This window comes from Morone saxatilis, unplaced genomic scaffold (assembly GCF_004916995.1).
Source record: "Morone saxatilis isolate NCDOM2014 unplaced genomic scaffold, NCSU_SB_2.0 Contig22, whole genome shotgun sequence".
NCBI classification, from domain to species: Eukaryota; Metazoa; Chordata; class Actinopteri; family Moronidae; genus Morone; species Morone saxatilis.
The window spans coordinates 11,747,025-11,764,443 of NW_023339785.1; the positions used below are offsets into that span (position 1 = coordinate 11,747,025).

The 17,419-nt window shown below is 40.6% G+C and overlaps 1 protein-coding gene across 1 annotated transcript; it reads right to left on the reverse strand.

The window, feature by feature from the left end:
* Positions 1–554: 554 nt before the first annotated feature.
* Positions 555–17,395, reverse strand: inppl1b (inositol polyphosphate phosphatase-like 1b). The gene is made up of 27 exons (XM_035669542.1): positions 16,080–17,395; positions 14,825–14,888; positions 12,665–12,803; positions 12,369–12,489; positions 11,850–11,990; positions 11,392–11,479; positions 11,204–11,281; positions 10,923–11,060; positions 10,677–10,791; positions 10,486–10,586; positions 10,295–10,397; positions 9,728–9,924; positions 8,555–8,672; positions 8,352–8,448; positions 8,110–8,248; positions 7,852–7,951; positions 7,576–7,664; positions 6,937–7,018; positions 6,339–6,428; positions 6,135–6,248; positions 5,963–6,051; positions 5,790–5,877; positions 5,023–5,175; positions 4,538–4,610; positions 2,666–3,461; positions 2,457–2,572; positions 555–1,393 (listed from the first exon to the last, which is right to left on the reverse strand). The coding sequence occupies exons 1-27, from the start codon at positions 16,214–16,216 to the stop codon at positions 1,300–1,302; spliced, it is 3,660 nt and encodes a 1,219-aa protein (XP_035525435.1). The 5' UTR covers positions 16,217–17,395; the 3' UTR covers positions 555–1,299.
* Positions 17,396–17,419: the final 24 nt, after the last annotated feature.

Genomic DNA, 17,419 nt, shown 5'->3' on the forward strand with positions numbered 1-17,419 from the left:
TATTATTAACTGAGCTGATAAATACAACTCTCACATATTTGTTCATGGCCATGCAGTATTCATAAATATAACTAATGTAATCATATTTGTAGAAGTTGTTTAACATTTGGAAAAGCACTGGTGATTTGTCAGTCATCAAACTAAGGACATAAACCTCAGTACTCGATAGTAACTTAAAAAATGTAAAATATTCATTGTGACAGTAGAAATCTGGCACAAACTTGAGAGAAACACGTATACAATGCTTGGCTAAAGCTACCCAGTAATGCAGAGTGTGTAGGTACTTTCATAACTACCACTTAAAGAGAAGCATCATCTTTTTGCCGTGGATTTGCCAAACATGGTGGCCAATAATTTCCCTATGATTTTTTTTCTTGGTAAAATAAATATGGTTGCATCTCTGGTTTTATAAACTATCTACAGTTGGTAGTGACTTGTGTTTCACAAATGTGTCTTGGTACCATAAAACAACATAGGAGCAGCATGTGATGTGAGCACTGAAATGGCTTGAAGAAGGGATTTCTCTGTTTCCACCACTGCTCAACAGCATGAAATAACACTTGTGATTGCTTGGTGACCGTCAAGAGTTGCTTTATGCACTTTACTTTAAAAAAGGTTGCATAAAACACGCACAGTGGATAAGGCACTGATTAAGTGACATGATAGCAACAGTATGAGGCAGTAAACAAACTGAGATATGGAAGGTCCTTCTATACCAACTTTACAGACAATGTTCCAGTAGATATCTACAGCTATGGATTATATGCTCCATAGGTTTAATAGAGGGCTTTTACAAACTCAGATCAAGGCTCAATTATAGCAAAGTAATGGAAAGCACACAGTAGAAGGGATGAAGGTGAATGGTAAACACTAGCCTTGAACGAACACTGGCAATTGAAGGACTATATTTTTATAGTCATTTAAAAATCATTTAAAACAAAATCAATGAGACCTTCATACGGAAATCAATATTTGTATAGGTGTCAGTAACTGGAGATACAGATCAAGGTTTCCATTCATATCACCCATCTCTTTCATTATCCATCGAGATGGATGGATGAATAAAGCAGACTGTGCAACGAGTGCTTCCTGCGTTATGTTCCCTTTGCTGTGTTGACACAAACTACTGTTACAGCATCGATCAAGTAAATGAAAATAATGGCAGTGCCGTGGTAAAGTCCAGCTGGTGCGATTGATATCCGATCAGCCTGTCCTCCTTTCAGATCTCAGTTCCAACACTTCCAGTTCTAATTGAGCAGATGACGAGGCTTCATACCATCAGCTTTTCATCTCTGTATGTCAGTTCCAGTTCCTGGGCAGGTTCTCAAGGATCCTGCGTCGGTGTGAAGGGTTCGTCACTCCTGCAGCGCGTAAATCTTCCTCAGTGATACCACTGTGCAGAGAAGACATGGCATTGAATCAAACTTAACTAAAACTTCTATGGTAATTGACAGCATTTCTTACTTAATTTGTAAAGTTTAGAACTTCACAGTCCAGTAAATTTTGGTGACTGGATTTATGTTAGCATCTGTGCCACAGTGAGGATCTAACTGCTAACCTGATGCTCAGTCAACTCACTTGATGAGCATGACTGTCACATGCACGCTAGTGATTTAATCAATCAAGTAATTTGAACTGTGTTGTGAATACTGAAGCAAACAAACAAATATATCTTGCTCAAAGAATTGAATAAAATATCACTAAATGAATAGTGAGTTAGCCATCAGTGCTTCCAGTTACTTATGTGTGCTATATTTTTTATTTGCTTTGTGGATTGTGGTTCAAGTTTTGTGAAACCATCACAGTGGGAAACAGAGCAATTGTTTGAAAAAAAGAGAAAATGCAGGTCAGTGGTGGAAAAATAAAACATTGTTTTTGGTGGTGAAAGTTTTCACAGCTAACACTGCAAATAACAGAGCTTGCATTAAGGTGCTCTTTTGTGTCATTAAAATTTGTATATAATGTGATTTTGTTGATTTGTTCTGTAAACTCAACATTTACTGCATGTCTGTCAGTCTTGGGATCGCTCCTCTGTGGCTCTAGCTGAGTTTTCTTCAATCTTTTTGAGTTTTTCCTTACCCAAATCAAGGGTCTAAGGACAGTGGGTGCTGAATGTTCATATGAAATGTAGCATGTACATATTGCAAAGCCCCCATGTGTCCAATTGTGATTTTGGGCTGTGTAAATAAAATTTGACTTGACTTTTCTTAGCAGCAACCACCATGTGAAAAACTCGATGTTAGTTGCAGTTCCTTTAAATGTCTTTCATTAGCTTTTTTTTTTTTTCTTCTTCTAACTTATGTTTCAGTATTGATCAAAATTGTTTACTTAGATGCTAACAGATATGCATATTTGGGGGCATTTGCTAGATTGGTGTTGGTAGTGATATCACACTCCTGCTAGTAACTGCAAAACCACCTTCTGTGTCTGTGTAGTAAAGGAAATCCAGTACTCACCTGAAGTAATCCAGATCATCCCAGCCATTGAGGCTGAGTCCCAGGGTGTATTTCTGAAGACCCAGAGTACTGAGAAGCTCCCGCACGGTCTCCGGTGCACCTTGGAGGACAGACACCTGCATTGAGATAAAGCAGATGGATATATTTTAGTTTTTACAGAGAACCACGTGTCACATCAACAGCAACTGTCTTTGAGAGCAGTTTCCTACCTCTTTCTCCCAACTGTAGCTTCTATCTCCATGCATGGAAGGACCATTTCTATAACATGGCCTCTGGTTGGGTATGGATGGGCCTCTCTGCTCTGTGGGGAAGAAGTCAACTTCGCTGAGGGACTTGGCAATTTGCAAAGCAGTGAGGGAGTTGTCTCCTGTAGGTCCAGGGAGTTGCTGATCCACCATCCAGGGAACAGACGGCTGACCGTGTGCTAAGTGAGTGGGGATGCAGGGGAAAGCTGACGGCGCCTTGGCTGCCCGGATAGGTTTGGTCCTTTCTGGGAGAAGCTGATGTTGATCCCTTCTGGCTTTTTCCCTGATGATTGCTGAGTGATTCATATACAAGTTCCTCATGTTCTTCTCAGGCAGTATGGAGTCTTGAACAATATTTTTACCATGGTATTTGTCTCTGAGCTGTGAAGTCTGGTCTTGGTACTGTGACATGACATTACTTGAGGGAGGAGGTATGGGAGATGGGTTTTTGACTGGAAAAAGCTGATAGGAGGAGTTGGTTTGGGGTGTCTGAAGGTCATTTGTTGGAATGTACTGAGGCAAGACAGCTGGAATTTCAATCTCTGTAAAATCTGATCTCCGACAAGGTCTTCTGTCAAAGCCTGGACGTCCTGATATCTTTGGGAGCTGCAGGGCCTCATTTCCAGACCAGATCACCTGAGGGTCCCTTCGCTGGGGGAGAGCCTCCTCCACCCTGCGTGCCACTGACACACCTTCAAAGATGAAGTAGGCAGGATTGGTGTAGCTGCTTGGAGTTAGTTTAGGAGGAGCTGCCGAGGACCTGGAATGAACATACAAATTTAGAGCTCAAATTTTTATGTTAGTGTGTCCTTAATTCTTACTCATTTTCTTCACAGGGGTTCCCAAACTTTTCCATGTCAAGGACCCCCAAGTTAAGAGAATTTTGTCTTAAAGATCAAATGTGTTACATACACACACACACTATACTATATGTCTTCATTAGTGTATAATCACCTGATATAGGAATTGTTATGTTTTTGTTGCCTTAGGATGAGCCTTTTATATCTACAGATGCCCTTGGTCGCTTCCCATGGAGTTTGCCATGTTGAACCACCATGTTTCTACAGTAGCCCAGAATGGACAAACAAAACACAGGTTCTAGTTAGGGGGGTTACTAAATTCTATACTCAGGGTCTTCTTCCCTTGTTGTTACAATCAACCCAAGGACCCTGTTGGTCCCAGACCCGCAGTTTAAAAACCACTGCTCTAGCATTACCTGTTAACACTCAAATGATGCGTTGTTGCAGGCAAGTGGTTACTACCGGTGAGAAAATTAAATACAATCCAGGGAGAGTATGACACGCATAAGTCTGGAGGCTTATCAGACATCAAAACACTACACAGCCATTAATAACACTTTGAGACAGGATTTTAAAACTCTCATGGCAGTAATGTATTGTACTAAAACAGTAGAAATACATCTTTTACATCACATTGTCAAGTACAAGCAATGTGCCTCTGATGTTGTGCTGCAGTGCAGGACAAAATCTGAGCCATGTTTTTTGACTACTGACTAACATTCCAGCATCTGTGAACATTTTAAATTTTAAATTGTTTTTTTATTGTTTAATCTTTAACCCATTCAAATGATATCTACTGTATTGTGATTTACCTGCTTATGGCCAATAAAATTTGGAAACAAATGTCTAAGAATTATTTTCAAAATAAAAGTGAATCTAGCTTGATTATGTTGAAAAACACGACAAGTAAAACGGGCTCACAAGCTCAAAATTACTAGTAAAAACTGAACTAAAGAGCTCTGGAAAACTTTTCCTTAAGAGCTGAAGGCTTTCTGCTGCTTTTCACTGACGCTCAGAAACATGAAGAGGTCCTCACCTGTTTACTGGGACCCGTGTAGATGCAGGAGACATGTGTCCCCTCCCAGGATCTTTCTCAAAATAGAACCACTCTGAAAAGGTGAAATCACAGGAAATGAACAACACATTTCGTAACAAGCAAAGCTTCTTCAAAGTCTATGTGGTGCTTGAAGGCCAAAGGCTGTGTAGGTTTGAATCACATGCAATAGTGGTGTTTTTGTGTGTTGTTGTAGTGCCTGACCTGGTGACAGAATACTCATCTGCCCTGTTTCAGTACCTCAGGATGCATCTGGTCAGGGTCAGTCAATCAGGAGCCAAAAGAGGAAGCAGTCGATAGATACCAGCAAGTGTAAAGCCAAGCCAGGGGTCATTGAGGAACCAAATAGAGGAAGCAATGTGAGACTCACAGGAGAGTCAAAGAATGCAGTGGAGATGAAAGTTTAGTGGGAAGTGAAAGTGCAAGCAAGGCAGAGGGTAAGAAAGGACCAGTTCCGTCTAACCCACCGTAGACTTTCTCTCGCGTTCCTCGTCTGTCTTTGGGCACATGGATCCTGACGCGTCCCCTTATGGAGCCCATCTCTTCACCTCGGTGAGTCAAAAATGTTTCAAACTGCTCTGACGCACCATTGAGTGAGCGCAGAGCCACACAGCATTCACCTATAAAAAAAAAAAAGATTTGAAAAGACTTATTTCTTAGATCAATAAAATATTTCCAGTGCAACCTATCCATCCAGATAGTTTCAGTATTCATTTCGTAAACTTTGACATGATACTCTTATTTTGGACATACTGTCTGTAGTTCAACTAAAAATTGACTTTAAAACAAAAGAAAAGTAAATGCTCAAATCACTGCCTTAAAACACAGTAATCCATACATTTCTTTTTTGAGATATATACTTTACTAAACTATATACCATTTTGGATATATTTTACACTTCCTTTGGAATTGTAAACATCTGTTTCCCATGCCAATAAAGTCCCACTGAACTGAAAAGAAATTTTGAAAAAATGCATACCTATCTTGGTGTCATGTAATACATACAAACATAATACAAATCTTTGGAGCTCAAGCTTAAATCTGCAAACTGTATCAAAACATAACTAAACCATCTGGATTAGTAGAAAGCACTTGTGGTAAAAGAAAAAAGAAAAGAAAACACTTCATTTTTTGGATGAACTGTAACTGTAAGGGCACTCATTAACAGTAAGTAATCTAGAAGAATGTTATAAATGCAGTTAAAAAGACAAAATTAATTTGCCCTGTGACCAACCATATGACTCAAATCCATCACATGACTTGACAGACAACAGCAGATGCTGATCCTGAAGATACTCCATGTCAGACATGATTGGAAGAAGCTATGACAAACATAAACAAATCACAAGTTAACAGTTTGACTTCAACAATACTTTCAGCCATTTCTCAACAGATTGAGCCTCTAACCTTCGGCAGCTGTTTGAAGGACCACCCCAGTTTGAGAAACCCAGGAACATCACAGCTCTGCGAGTCATTCTCACTTGAGCGTCGTGTCTCTGCAAAGAAAGACATGGATGCATTTTTGCCATAATGCTGCATAACACTTTAAATAAAATGTCTTGTTGATGTGACGCCATACCTTCAAGGCAAGACGAATGAAATTCAATGAAGAACTTTGCCTTGCTTGCTGTCTTTACAATGGCCTCGATGCCTTCGAGCTCTATCCAGGCCTTCTCCATGCTTGAATTTAGATCTGTGCCAGACAAATGCACAACAAAACTGTTCACTTAATAAAGGGATTCAGTCTTATTACATCTGCTTGTCTGCGCAACAATGACTGCACCTGTTTTGGAGCTGAACTGTGATGTCACCCCCACTTGGAACGTGGCAAAAACAGGCGAGTGATCGCTTGTGAAGATGTCATCCGTGCAACCTTGTAAGAGACAAATCAATCTTGTTACTTTATTACTATAACTGCAATAACAATATTAAGTATCTTATGTGTACTGTACTGTAGCTAAAGTAACTGAACAGCACTGTGCGGCAGATGAGCTGAAATATTTCACAACATGTGACAAAAGAATGATTTAGGAGACCAGAAGCAGCTTTGCTACTACCCAGTATTTGTTATGTTATGAGGTTAGTGAGAAACAGAAGCTCAGGCTGAATGAGAGGAAATGACTCTGTTTCTTTACGGACCACAGACCAGGATGTAGGGGTTGACCGTTATTCATTTTGAGGGTTGCTCTCCTTTTACAGTGGTACCAGTGAAAAAAAATGACCGCAGATATCTAATTTGAGAATGCTGCATCAAAGGTTTTGGCTATGTCAAGGCTTAAGCACTGCCCTTTTCTTTGTTGCTCTTATACATTTTGTTTATGCTTTACTTAACATTCCTACTAAAAGCTTCTTTTTTTAACTTTTTCTCCAGCAGATCTTACCATATGCAGTGCAGATGATGTGGGTCTCTGGGTAGGACTTCCACAGAATCCTATCACACCATGATGGAACATTGACTCGTACCTTCAGAAACAGATAGTCAGATAAGGAAACTGTATGCATTGAGGGGTGCCTTCATTCCTGTTATGCCAGACATTACTTTTTTAGACTGTGGGTTAATTCTTAACCTCTTATTTTAAGTGGCTGTGGCAGCTGCTGTCAAAACCAACTAACCCTACAGACTCTTTAAATAGAAGTGGCACATAAAAATATCCTAAGAAGTGAGTTAATTGTATACTAAGAATGCCTCTAGGGTATTTTCTTTGCTGGTACAGTGTGTACTACAGGCTGAAAGTATGATACCACAAAAATATTAAGACACAAAATAAGACAAAGAGGCAACTTTATGTGCACAATATCAACACAGCAATTAATGCAACCCTGAGAGGTTCCAAAAAAAATAACCATGCTAGCGATTCTGTGTAGCGGCTGTACTTAAATCTTAAAATACTTTTTCCTTCTAACATTTCGTATTGTTTTAATTGTGGGAATGCATCCGCTGTCCTGCACTTAAAAGATTTTTTTATTTACACATCATCCTGTTTTTCTGAGGTTCTTTTGTCCAACAAGAAATGACTCACTCCTGAAGTCTTGTACTTTTGCCACAGGTAGCAGTCCCTGGAGCCCCGTTCATACCGATAGGTGGGTGGAAATGCAATCTTCTCTTCCTCTTAACCACGATAAACAGAGAAAGAGCACAGAGTGAGGTAAGCAAAGGTAGATCTGAATAACAATGAATTGTATTTATTTATTATTTACTTGTAATTGGAAAATAGCATTAGAGTGCTTGCACAATGACTGTCTGATATTTATAGCCCTCAGTATAGAACAAGGGCCAATAGAAAACTGAAACTCACTGAAATTGAGAAAGGCCTTCCTCTTGTGTCTCTCTCGGGTCAGCTGGTCTGCACACATGAGCTCCTCAAACTCTCTCTTAGATACATGTTTCAGGATGTCCTAGAGTCAGTGCAAACCAAAAGGAAGCAGTAAAATCAATCACTGGGATTTCTCAATTTCTTAAAACTATTGTGCAACCTCAAGCCAGTCTGCCCGGGTGCTAAATCAAAACAGAAAAGAGCAATGAACAATAAAGAAATAATAACTGTCGGTCCTACCTGTACATCCAAGTCGAGTCTGTAGTTGAGGTCTCCACACCAGAAGAGATGGGTGAAGCGCAGGCTGATGTCAAAGGCACCAAGCTGTTTTTCACCCAGAGATAGCAATCTGAGGATGTCCACAAAGTTCTGGTTCCTCCTGAATGTGATGTACAATAAAAAGGAGACAACTATAAATCTTTTATGTTAACAGAAGCACACTTGGTCTTAAACATATTTATACAGAGAAACATACAATGTACCTCAGGACTTTCTCACTTCCAGAGGTCAGGTGGCAGTTAATAAACCCAAAGGATGTTCCATTGAAGAGGAAGGAGACACCAACAGCCCCCTTGTTTCCTGAAACAGCAGAGTTACTCAATAAAAACACATTCTGTTGCTGGTAATCATGCCCTGATTTCTGGCTGTCGGCCATGATATCATGAGATCATGCAGGGCAGCCTACCCAATGTGTTTCCCAATCCGGTCCTCACACTGGCTGTGTTCACATGGCTGATGCGACTCTCATGCTCCGGCTTCACAAACACAGCCAGCCTCATATTCCAGAGGGACTGTACTGCCACCTACAGGACAATGCACTGCATTACAATAGGTGACAAGAACAGTTTCTAACCAGCCGAAGAACATATGCTTACACATTTCTCAATTGGTTTTACCCATTTCTATAAAGTGAACTTTAATCTATCATATATTTTCAGATATATTCCAATAAGAATTCTGATAACAAAATATCAGAAACTCTCGTAATCCTTTTCTATGAGATGCTGCTGAAACAGTTTACTTGCAACTGAAAATTGTGTGTTTCCTCACACTTAATATATACAACCAAATGTAATATTTCAGTTTTACATGAGTCGGTATGCTCTTTGAAATATTGAGTAAATTGTTTTCATCTTTTCACATGTACAATATATAAAATGAATGAAGCTCAGATTAGAATTAAGCTAGAATACAAGCTTTGTAAGACTAAAACACCAAGGTTGACCCCACCGAGTGGATTTTAAACTCTATGCTTTAGGCTTTATATAGGTGTTTGCTAAAATGTCTTTAGCTCTTTAGTTGATAACCAGCTAGCATTCCAACAAATTAAACAAAGAATGTTATATGTTGTTTTTAAAATGTAAACTTATACCAGTTTTTATTTGAAGTGAATCCACCAAGACATGTGCTTGTGACTCTATTTCCCATTAAACTTTTTATTTCTATAATATATATATATACAATATACAATATAGTCTATGTTGTTTTTTTTTAGTCATGTCAAATTAAAGAACGCTAATTTTATATTATGTAATAGGTGCTAGGTATTCTCTGTTTAAACAGCTGGGTTTAACATTGTACGTTTCACAATGGACAGTAAAAAAAAATAGTTTCAAAATCCAATAGAGAAATCACTTGATACTTAAAATCACATTGTAAACTCACCTAACCCTACACTTAAACACCTAATCCTAACCCCCTAACCCTAACCCTAACCCACCAAGGGCTTTATACAGCCTTTTCATGCTGTGGCGCTTTCTGGGTATGTAAATTTGTACTTCCTGTATAAAAAACAGTAGCTTTGTGAATAACGCACTCTGTGTAGACATAAGAATCACCAGTTGAAAAGTAGAATTACTTGTTTGAAGTCAATTTGAGTATAGCTGCGAAGGGTTGCTTTGATATGTTCTGTCCATTCCCTCTCCCCCTGAGGGTTTTCCTGAGTCCCCAAGGCATAGATGTCATGCGGGAGCAAGGCAATCGACTCATCAGGGGTGTGTCCCAAACCACAGCAGGTCACCCACGACTGCAGGCTGCGAGGAGGAGGGGAACTACCTGTGTACACAAAACAACACAATAAATAATAAAAACTTCTCCCGCTTATTCAGCATGCTAGTGAGTCCAGGGTGTCTGCATGTTTCAACAGGTCAAATTTGAGTCCTTTTTAAGATCATCATGAATTCAATTTAAGACCTATACTGGTAAACAGAATACGAAGAATATGACGGAAAGGTATTATTGTATTCGTTCCATGTTGGTTTGGTTTTGTAGTTGTACAGCATGATCAATGTACATTCCCAACAACACATATAAAGTTGATCCAATTAATTTTCATGACCAAAATCGTATTTAAGACATTTGAATGACTTTTTAGGACCCCGTGGACAATGTGGAGTCTTTTGTCGCCTGACAAATTCATGGTTACCCATATTCCAGGTGCCAACGAACACAGAGACCACATCCGGTTCACTCAGCTGAGAGTGCCTGGTTTTCATCAGCTGGAGGAGTTGGCAGAAAGCATCACGTTTCTGAAAGACATGAGAGTCACTCAGTGAATTATGGGAAAGGAAACATTGGATTCCAGTGAACAACAAAAGCCATTATCTTATCTCTTACCCGTACGCTCTCAAATGTCATCTCTCGTGGTGTTTTGTGGTGGCTGTCAACCACGATGCGTACCTTGGCAGGACTGCTCTGGAACTTGACAATCTGAAGGACTAATGCACAAGAAACATGACAGTTATACTGTACAATATATCTGCAAGCAAGAGACATGTTATAGTGAATATAAGTAATTATCTTCTTACTTCTGTCATGTGAGACCCTCTCTATACCAAATGAACCAGCCTTCCTGTCAAAGAGCAGCACTCCAGTGTCCACATCCACAGAAACAGTCTGTCGGCCGTACTTCACCATCTTCACCTGGACAAACAAAGAGAAACAACTGTTTACATAGTCAGTGATCAGTTGTATGCATTGCTTTACTTCATGTCATATTTTTAACTGAATAACATTTATAGGATTTTATTGGTGCCTTTTTCAACCTGATTTACCTGAAAGGAGTGGACTGGCAGCTGTTTTGCATGGTTCTTGATAGGTGTCACGATGGTGGGTGTCGGTTCGGGAGGGGGTGGGTTAGGTTGCACTGCCAAGTTGTGATTGGTCACCGCATCTTGTAATGCTTTTAACACCTTTATGAGCAGAGAATGTGTGGTGTTGACCATCAAAAACAACCATATGATTTACATCACTCACTATTATCGCTCATGACTCTTGCCATTATCTAGAACAGCTTTGGGTAATTTCTCCAATGTTTTACTTAACGTAAACATACCTTTTTCTCCAATGAAGAAAGGAGGCTGACCAAAGCTGAAATCTTACACAACAGGCTGTCTATCTCCATCTCTGGGCCCTTGATCCAATAATACAAGACGAAAGGTACAATGAGTTGATACATAAGAATGCACCTTTAACCTTTACAGTACTGGGTTATCATATCATGCTGCATGGTTTGTATTGTACCTGTGCCTTGGTGTGTGTTAAAGAGCAGCTAGGATGGTCAAAGACCTTGGCCAGCGTTTCCAGACTTGAGAGAGTCAGGTCAATCTCACTGTAGATCACATCAATACACAAATGGTAAATTAACTGCACTTATAGTATAGTATCTTTCTAGTCTTTTGACCACTCAAAGCACTTTACACTGTGTGTGAATGTCACATTCACACACTGATGCAGCATTGAGCAATTTGGGGTTCAATGTCTTGTTCAAGGACACTTTGACATGCAGAGACTCGAATGGGACGACCATACATGCATACCATACATCCATTTACATACATTTTAGTGCAGAACATCTACTGCACGGTAAAAAAGACAAATATTCTGCATTATCAAGGTACTGCAACAGTTGATATATTGCAAATTGCTCCTAGTTTTCACGGTCAGTTCATCATTCAAAATAAAAGCGAAAATATGCTGACCTGTTCAGGCCTTGGCAGGCGGTACCCAGAGTACGCTTAAGGTGACATAGAGTTGTTGCCCCTTTATGCACATTCTCAATGTCGAGAGGCAGCTCACTGAAGAGGTAGTCATTGAGTAGACCAATCACCTCACCCGCAGTACTGAAAAAAGAGGCAGTAGCTTTTAGTAGACCAAAAGCAATAGTTCAGCACACAGCAGATACTATTTCAAGACTCTTTATTAATAGGCCAAAAAAGTGTTTCACATGTTCTTTTCTCTATGCTTGATTGCCAACAGGTGCATATTGAAATGAGAAAATGCTAATTAGTAGATAACATTGCAGATGGCTAACATTAATGTCACATATCAGTCAGTAGATTATCACAAACCAGTGACATATATACAGTCAAATATATAAATCTATCTGATATTGTCACATAGAAAAGAAAGAAAGAAGAGAAGGAAAAGCAATATATCCAGTATAGATAGGCACTATGAAAAAAAAAAGACAGTTTTGCATTTAAGCTTGATAGTCGTACCTGGATGTGTTCAGCTCCTGCAACTTATCCAGGAACAGGGCATGAGGGGCTGGTTTTGCTGGTGGTCCTGTGAAAGGTACTTTGCTGACAGGGACTGGAACTGGAGGTGGCTTCTCATCATCTGTGCATACATAAAATTAAACATTAATGATAACATCGCAGCTGCAATTTCTAACCATTTTTATAGGCCTGTGTTATTTTACTATGTATGCATGGATGCAAGATATATTGTATTTTATTCGTACGAGTATTTAACTGTTGGGTGATTTGTTTGTGATAACAGCTAGCGGGCCCACCTGAGCTATCATCCCCAATGTCTGTATCACGGGGAACAGCGTAGAGCAGAGGAGTAACCAGGCCCTTGTGTGGATGTTGGTATCCCAAAACCAGGTCCTCCAGTGTCCGGAAACAGTTTACCTGCACCCCCTGTGTTGTCTGTGAGACACACACACACGGCAGAAGTCAATGAGTGTGTGTACTGTACAAATCACATGAACATTTACGCATGCTACCAGTCTGTCATTGCTGTAAACATAAACTGGTAAGACCATAGAAACTGTAAACAAATGTAGTGTAGATGAAAAGGGACATATACTATACTAGCACAAAACACACTGATGTTGCATTCAGAAACACAATTTTAGGGGGAAAAAAACGTAGCAGTTTAAACCAATTAAGCTCTACCTTTTCTTTTGATAACCTTGCTTTGAGTAATACAAAGTCAAAAGATATGAATGACAAATACAAAGCTATAAGGTTATGGTCTACAGTGAAGGCCTCACTATGTTTTCTTTAATTGCAACTTTACCTTGTTCATTCTCAAACTTTTTCTATAAAACAGAGAAACTCTTTCACATAAGGTCTTTGAAAATACCTTGAGAAGACCTCTTTTGCTATAATTTAATTTCTAAATCGTGTAATAACAAAACAAAAAGTGAAATAACCCCCAGCCTTTCAAAACCTTGCTTGGAGGAAAAAGAAAAAAAACAGAAGTATTTATTTGCATGACAGAAAAAGACACTCGCAGATGAGCTGCTGTGATAAAAAGCGTCCCTGGGGGATTTAGAAAGGAGAGGTGACATCACTGACAGCTACTTCCTGGCTACAGCAGCAGTTGGCTGTCATGTCTCACTGTGGTTCAACATTCCCAGTCAGCCCCCCCACTCAAATAAAAACATGGCAAGGAAGTTTGTACATGCATATATACACACATTTCAGCCACAAGCACATGAAGGCTTACTCAAAAAACCTGCATTCAAAGCAGCAGAAGCAGACATTTAGATTAAATTAACTCTCACACTGTGCACAGGTGCCGTGAATACATACTCCCTATGCTACTGGTCACATGCACAAAATCAATATGGTACACATTAGACCACAATACCAAGCAAGCGCTTTTCCTGTGCCCTCTTTTTGCTTTCATTTTGCGGTGAAAGAAACCATTTTTTGGCTTGAGCTACCTGACACTTTTGCCAGGATCTCTTCAAATAGTATTTTTGTACCACAAGGATCTCTTGAAAAGCAATTAAAAAGAAATGACAAGGAATTAGAGACAAAATAGAGCCCAAAATATCGCCATGGCCATCTTGGAAAAACAAAAAGGCAAGCCTCCGACTTGTGAGTTAGTGGAGCAAATCCAGTGAGGGAAAATGCGTACTGGAGGTTTATACTGATGGCAGTGGAAAAACAACTGAAATAGCAACAGAGTTTAAGGTCTTCTTTTGAAAGCAGAGGATTTTTTCCAAGTCAGAGGCTTGAAAACGACTGCCAGACAATGATTATTAAACTGGCTATTGGACTTTAATATGCAGACATAGTTAAAAAAGCCACAGTTGATTTGTGGTTTAGGCCCTGAAAATGTTTATTTCTCTCACTCTCTCGCTTTCCCTCGCCCACAGTTTGTGTGTGTGCTTGTGTGGTTGCAAACTTTGTGCTTGTGTGTATTTTTATCGCCTAATAATTAGGTTATTTGCAGACTAAATGGCCCCCTGCTCAGAGTATCAAAAACAGACACATACCATCACTGGCTTAAACTCTGCCACATCCAACAGATTCATTATGTCTAATACAAGCACCCCCGTACATACACATAACAAAAAAGCACACCCATTGGTCAATGACCTAGTGTGTGGGTTGAGTAGGAATCTCTGAGACATAAAAACAATTTCTCCTCTGTGCTGCTGAACTCATGCTGCAAGCATGCGGCCACATGGCAGAGATGCCATTCAAACAACAAGGCTACTGCAGTCGTAACAGAGCCCGTACAGAGAGAAAACACAAACATGTTCCTGTTCTGCTTACAACAGGCAATAACAAACCATTGTGTGATCCCCCTGAATCCATCTGACCGGTTGCGTTTCTCCCTGTATGTACAGTTTGTGCCAGGGTTTCTATTGTGTTTGTCTTTCCTCTGGTCTTCCTTGTTAGTTCAATGCCGTGCGGTGATGAACACTCACCTGAACTGCAAGAAGGCCGTCTGCATCGGGAAGAATACGATAGGTGTGAACATGACGTTGGAACCTTTGAAAACCAAAATTAACTCTGTTATTAACGGCATTGCAAATTACTACAACACACTTCTGAGCAACCATTCAAAGGGAAAATATACTTTAATGTATTGTTTAAATAAGGACCAGATGTTTAGCTGTAGTTAAACTTTCTTAACACTGTGCCAGTTGTTTTATAGATCACCAATGACGTGGCTTGTTTTAGTTATACAATGTGCGAGAGACACTTAGATCGTCATCTCCATCAGTCACTTCAGAGGAATTTGTTTTCAGGTGGCACGTAGATGAAGATGAATGGCTGTTTCTATCAGTCTTCTACTGTATGTTACAGGATAAAAGGGGAACCATGATAGCCGAATGAATACATACAAATGCGCGGAGAAATGTAAGAAACTAAAAGAGGGAATGACATATTGAGAAAAGAACGAAGGGAAAGAGGGAGCACTATGAGCAGCCAGGCTCAGCTTTCAGGAATGTATCTGGCTCGGGCTGATGAGCAGTCAGCGTAGTGCGGTCGCTGGAGCTCCCACCCTCTTTCAGAGGCCCCAGGGAAGGAAGAGGGGTAAAGAGGGGAAACAGGGAGCCCTGGGCCAGGGTTTGACTGGCTGAGGTGGACTGTGTTCGGACAGGACAGTCTGACTAGTCTGTAGAGGGTGTACGTGTGAGGTTGGCCCAGCCCGGCATACGCAGCCATTCTGCTGGCAGATGATGGTGAAAGTGATGGATGTGACAGGGGGAGTGAAGCTGCTGAATCAATTTACAGATGGGGACACTATGCAGAAATGTTGAGTTTATGAATAGTTTCCAATCCTATATGCCAAAATCTAAAAGTTTCATAAGATTAGGTAATCAGGCTTGGTTTTACATAAAGCAGAACTGCTTTCTGTTTCTTCTCACAAAGGGCAGCGTTCACTACTTCAAGACATCCTGACTGAATCATTCATTAAATATAACATCCAATAGTTTCTATAAAAAAACTATTCCTTAAGTTAAGTAAAGACTCATATTCCCTTGCATTTTCCTTCACTTTTAACATTTTGCATTAACAGGTCGCAGGTGCTTGTACAGAACGTATCATCTAAGATATCATAATGGTTTAAAGTACCTCGGACAGGAAATTATATTTGATTGTGATAGGTAAGATAAACTGGACTCCTCTAGGGTAAATATGTGTGTGTTTGTGTGTGTGTGTGTATATACTCACAGCAGGCACAATGCATAGGCTCCTGGCACAGACTCACTGTCTCTCACTAGGTAGCTGCCATCCCTCCCTGCCCGTGCCAGCAAGTCCTCTGCATGCACTCGGCTGATGTCACGATGATACCATGCTGCCGTAGCCATGGCAATCAATGTCGTGAGATGTGTTCATAAAAATAATCCACATGAGGTGATGAATGTAGCAAACACAGATTAAATGCAACTGTACTGTGTCAGACTTGCTCAGATGGCATCCCACTTTGTACTGAGTGCTCTGCTTCAGTGTTTAGAACTTTCCCATGATCCTTTTCTTCATGATCAAAGTGTCAAACAGACAACCCCACACCTTGTTTTTATCAGCTAGCACTTCCTGGGTCTCTGTTGGTTCCTTCTGGGTCACACATCCTGTAGCATCAGAAGAAAAAAGAACGCAGATCCAGCTGATTGTGAGGACAGTCCTCTCTCACAGGCTGCTCCACAGCAGAAGCTACAGTCCACCTTTCTGATAATATCCTTGTATAGAGAGAGCTTGTTTCAGTTTTTGGTTGCAAGTTGCTGCACCCAGGTGGGTGTGTTGCTCCAACAAACACAGACCATCACAGCCGTGCGAGGGAGGGCGAGGGAAGGAGGTAGAGGAAAAATAGCTAGAGGTGCTGCACACAGTCTGAATGAAGCAGCCACCCCTGAGGCAATGACGGTGCCTCTAGCTTAACCACAAACACAAGCCCTCCTCTTGTCCCAAAACAAAAACCCCACATGCAAACAACAGGAAAAGAAGAACTAAGAATGGCAAAACAAACAAATCAAGCCACACACACGGCGCCCACACACTCACACACGCACACAGAAGAGACAGAAACATACCAGATGGAACTCAGTCAGCACTAAAACCAGACAGGCATGCAACAGAAACCAGACTAATTCAAATTATTTCCCAGCTCTGTTGCCATATAAGGGAATAGGAACACCCTCCAAAAAGTTCAGCTGATGACTGCAGTTGTCCTTGCTCCTTCCAGGCCTAGATTCCATTTAGAGTGTGTCTGGTTGGATGTGGGCTACTCCGGGGGTCTCACTTTCATGCTGGATGTTTGTGAGCTGGCGTGTGTGTCTTGTCAGTAGAGTCCCGTCCGCACTGGCGTGGTCTCCAGCGGTTCTTCAGAGTGCTGTCAGAGCAGAGGGAGGGAGCAGAGAGGCAGGAGGACAACCCCGTTAAGAGCGCAGGGCAGACAGAGGAAGTGACTCGACATTCCAGATGGCGGACATAGCCAGGAGAATTCTTGCAAGGGGCTCAACTTCACCACCAGTGTGTGAAACAGCAGACTGCTTCCTTTTTCTCTCTCTCTCTCT